At 63.0% G+C, this 3,899-nt stretch overlaps 1 protein-coding gene across 1 annotated transcript in view; it reads left to right on the top strand.

Moving 5' to 3' along the window:
* Positions 1-6: 6 nt before the first annotated feature.
* The window catches only part of BGN (biglycan), a 7,660-nt gene continuing 3,767 nt past the window's right edge, over positions 7-3,899 (top strand). The window contains exons 1-5 of the mRNA XM_006032033.3: positions 7-80; positions 1,876-2,152; positions 2,389-2,501; positions 2,957-3,170; positions 3,507-3,617. Coding sequence (XP_006032095.1) covers positions 1,882-2,152; positions 2,389-2,501; positions 2,957-3,170; positions 3,507-3,617 — 709 coding nt within the window. The 5' untranslated portion in view covers positions 7-80; positions 1,876-1,881. The remainder of the gene's footprint in view (positions 81-1,875; positions 2,153-2,388; positions 2,502-2,956; positions 3,171-3,506; positions 3,618-3,899) is intronic.

The following is a 3,899-nucleotide window of genomic DNA, read 5'->3' as shown; positions in this document are numbered from 1 at the left end:
GGTCCCAGACGCCTGGGTTCCTTGCAGTGGGGGGGGCCGTCCCAGTCCCGTCTCAGCCGCCGCCGCCGCTGCGCGACCAGGTGCGACCCCTCGCCACCCCTCCCTCGGACGCCTGGGTCCCCTCCTGGGTTGGCGGGGGACGTGCTCGGAAGGGTCCCGGACGCCTGAGTCTCCCTTCTGGGAGCGGGGGGCTTGATGGGCGCCCGGACGCCTGGGTTCTCTTCTTGGGAGGGGTGTTAACGTGGCGGGGCGGTTCCAAGGTCCCTCGGACGCCTGGGTTCTCTGCTCTCCGGACGCCTGGGCCCCCACCTGCCGGGGGGAGGGCGATGGGGGACTCCGAGGGGCAACCAGACGCCTGGGTTCCTTCTCTTCGGACCCCTGGGTTGCTCCTGGAGGAGGAGGCGATGCTCTGAGATCCTCCGAACACCTGGGTCCCCTCCTTCGTTGAGCGGGAGGATGGGGTCTTCCCTCGCGCTGGCTTTCCCGGACGCCAGGGTTATCTGTTCCTACAGGGGGGCCTCCCCGCAATTCCCCGGTCGCCTGGGTTATTTTCTGGGAGAGAGGGCTTCCACATTCCCCGCTTTTTAGGCATCACACCCTTCCCGGACGCCTCGATCCCCTAGGCTTTCACCGCGTCCCGAACGCCTCGGTCCCTTCCCTCCCCGCAGAGACTCAAAGGCGGGGGGAGAGAAACCAAGTGTCCGCCCCTCCTCCCAAAAACGTCCTCTCCCCTTGACCGGGACCCCAGGTGTCCGGGCTCCCAGCCCACCCCCAACTACTACCCATTCCCTCTCCACCAAGAACTCAGACACCTGGTCCACAAGCCCCCACCCCCTCCTAGGGAACCTAGGCATCCGAGCACTCACCCAGCCCCACTAAGCCCCTCCAAACGGAGCACCCAGGTGTCTGGGCTCCCAGTCTCCCCAGCTCTAACCACTAGCCCTCACCCCACTCCTAGGGAGACCAGGCATTGGGGCAAGAGGCTCTCCCCACAGGGGACACTTGGGTTCAAATCCCAGCCCTGGAGATAGAGGGGGAATGCTGGGTTCCCTGGATGGTGGTGGGGGGTGTTAGGCCTGGGGGAGCCATACACCTGGGTTCCCTAGGAGAGGAGTGGTGGGGGGAGTGGTTAGAGAGGAGGGGCTAGGAGGCCGGGTGCGGGGGGGGGGGGGGGGGGGGGGGGGGGTTGGGTGTAGTGGTGAGTGCCAGGATGCCTGGATTCCCTCCCCTTGGCCATGTGGCAGCCCACCCCAGCCCAGGACAAGGCTCTTATTGTAGCTCCAGCTCCAGCATGAGGGGGCGGGGGGAGGTTGGCCCCGATCCGGTGCTTGTCATCCTTGGCCCTGGCCCCAGTGGCTCTGACTCACCGGCGCCGCTGGTCCAAGGGGGAGAACCCAGGCGTCTGGGCTCCCAGCCCCACCCTGCTTTCACCAGTAGCCTCCATGACCCACCCACAGAACTCAGGTGTCTGGACTCCCAGAATCAGGCCCCCTTTTTGCTCCCCATTATGTCCCACCCCAGACCCAGCTGCATCTCTACCCTTGTTCCACTCAGCTGTGCCTCTCCTCCCAGTGCCAGCTGCCTCCCTGTGCCTTCCCAGGCTGCCATGGAGCTCCTGTACCTGGCTGTGCCCTTCACCAGCCTCAGCTGCATTGGCTCCCTGTTATACCCACTCCAGAACCAGCTGCATCCTTGCTGTACCCTCCCCAGAGCTAGCTGCAGTCCCTAAGCCCTGTTTCACTTGGCCGTGCACCACCCCAGAGCCATCTGCCTTCTGATCCCTGTTATACCTACCCCAGAGCCAGCTACATCAGGCTCCCTGTTCCATTCAACTGTGCCCCCACCCGGGCTCAGCTGCCTTCCTGTGCCACACAGGTCACCATGGTGCCCCTGCTACTGCTGGCGCTGCTGTATCCCACTGGGGCACTGGGGCTGGGGCTGGTGCCACCCTTTGAGCAACACGGCTTCCTGGACTTCTCGCTGGATGACACACCGGCGCTGGGGCCAGGGGATGAGGACGAGGCCTCAGGACTCTTCCCCACCTCAGGGGCCCCTGACCTGGGCCTGGATGAGTTGGGGCTGCCCCCACCCTCAGGCCACTGCCCCTTTGGCTGCCACTGCCACCTGCGTGTGGTACAGTGCTCTGACCTGGGTGAGTCGATGGGGGTATTACCTGGGGGAGCAAGACACTTGGGTTTCCTACTAGGGAGAGGACACCTGGGTTCTCTAGGGGGTGGTGGGGCAGGATGCCTGGGTTCCCTATGGGAGGAGGGAGGGGTTTTTAGGGTTCCTGGTTGGGGGGTTGTCTGGGTTCCCTGTTGTGGGGCAGGGGGGACATAGGGGTCCCAGTGGCTGGGTGTGTCACATGTGTCTCTCCACCGCTGCCAGGGCTGAAGGAGGTGCCCAAGGACCTGCCACCTGACACTACACTGCTGGACTTGCAGAACAACTTCATCTCAGAGTTGCGGGCTGATGCCTTCAAGGGGCTGGAGCATCTCTATGTAGGGCTGGAACCTTCTTTCGGGGCCCTCACTCCCCTGGAACCCTTCTTTATTCATGCAAAACTCCCTGGGACCCTCTTCTGGGACTCCCATCTCCCTGGAAATGGACCCACCCCCTTGGTGACCCCTCCCACCTCTGCTCTCTAGGGCCCCCTGCTGGCAAATGCCAGTACTGCAGCTGCCTCTCTCTCTCTGCCTGCCCCCATACCTGCCCTTCACCCCTATAGCTGTCCCTCCCTGCCCTGTTTCCTGATATGTTCTCTGCCACTTTATCTGCCCCTATACCTGCCCCCTTCCCTGCTCTGTTTCTGGCACTTCTGTCCCTGCATCTTCCCCCACCCTCCGTATCTGCCCTCCTGTGCCCTATACATGCTCCCTCTGCCCCATATCTGCCCCTCCTTGCCCTGTTTCTGCCCCCATTTGCCCCATACCTGCCCCTCATACTTGTCCCCCAGGCACTGGTGCTGGTGAACAACCGGCTGTCACGGGTTGACCCCAAGGCCTGGACTCCACTGCGGCGCCTGCAGAAGCTCTACCTGTCCCGCAACCTCCTGACTCGGGTCCCAGCTCCGCTGCCTCCTGCTCTGGTGGAGCTGAGGATCCATGACAACAAGATCCGCCGCGTGCCCAAGGCTGTGTTCCATGGCTTACGCCAAATGAACTGCATTGGTATGGCTAGGAGGCTGGGCGGGGTGTGTGATACAGCCTGTATAGGCCTTGGGTCAGGCCGATATGTGGTTTATGGGCCCTGGGGTCCTACACACACACGCACGCGCGCGCGCATGCGCACACACGTCTGGGCAGGTATGTATGGGCCCTGGTGTTCTGTATGGGGCCTTGATCCCTTGTCTGGGCAGATACAGGCAGTGTGGGACCTGGACTAGAGAGATATGGGTAGATATGGGGTGTAAGGATCTTGGCTGAGCAGATATGGCCCGCAAGGACCTTGGGGTCTAGTAGGGGCCTCATGACCCCATGTGATGCTGACCTCCATTCCCCCTGCAGAGATGGGGGGCAACCCCCTGGAGAACAGTGGCTTTGAGCCTGGAGCCTTCGATGGCCTTCAGCTCAACTACCTGCGTATCTCCGAGGCCCAGCTCACTGGCGTGCCCAAGGGTAAGGCCCCCCCATCCCTCAGGACCGCCTCCCCAAAACCCCTAGGACATCCCACAGCCCCTCAATACCTCCTAGGACCCCCCACAGCCCCCAAACCTTCCAAGACCATCCCCCACAGCCTCCCCAAACCCACTGGAGATCCCAACAATTCCCCCAATCCCCTAATATCTCTCTTTGACCCCTCCATGGCCCCCCTGAACCCCCAGACTCCTCCCCACAGCCCTTCAAAACCTGTGGGATCCCCCACAGAATCCCCAAGATACCCACAGCCCCCAAACCCCC

Source organism: Alligator sinensis, unplaced genomic scaffold (genome assembly GCF_000455745.1).
Source record: "Alligator sinensis unplaced genomic scaffold, ASM45574v1 scaffold137_1, whole genome shotgun sequence".
NCBI classification, from domain to species: Eukaryota; Metazoa; Chordata; order Crocodylia; family Alligatoridae; genus Alligator; species Alligator sinensis.
Note: the sequence above shows the minus strand (reverse complement) of the source record. Positions and strands in the feature narration are given on the sequence as shown.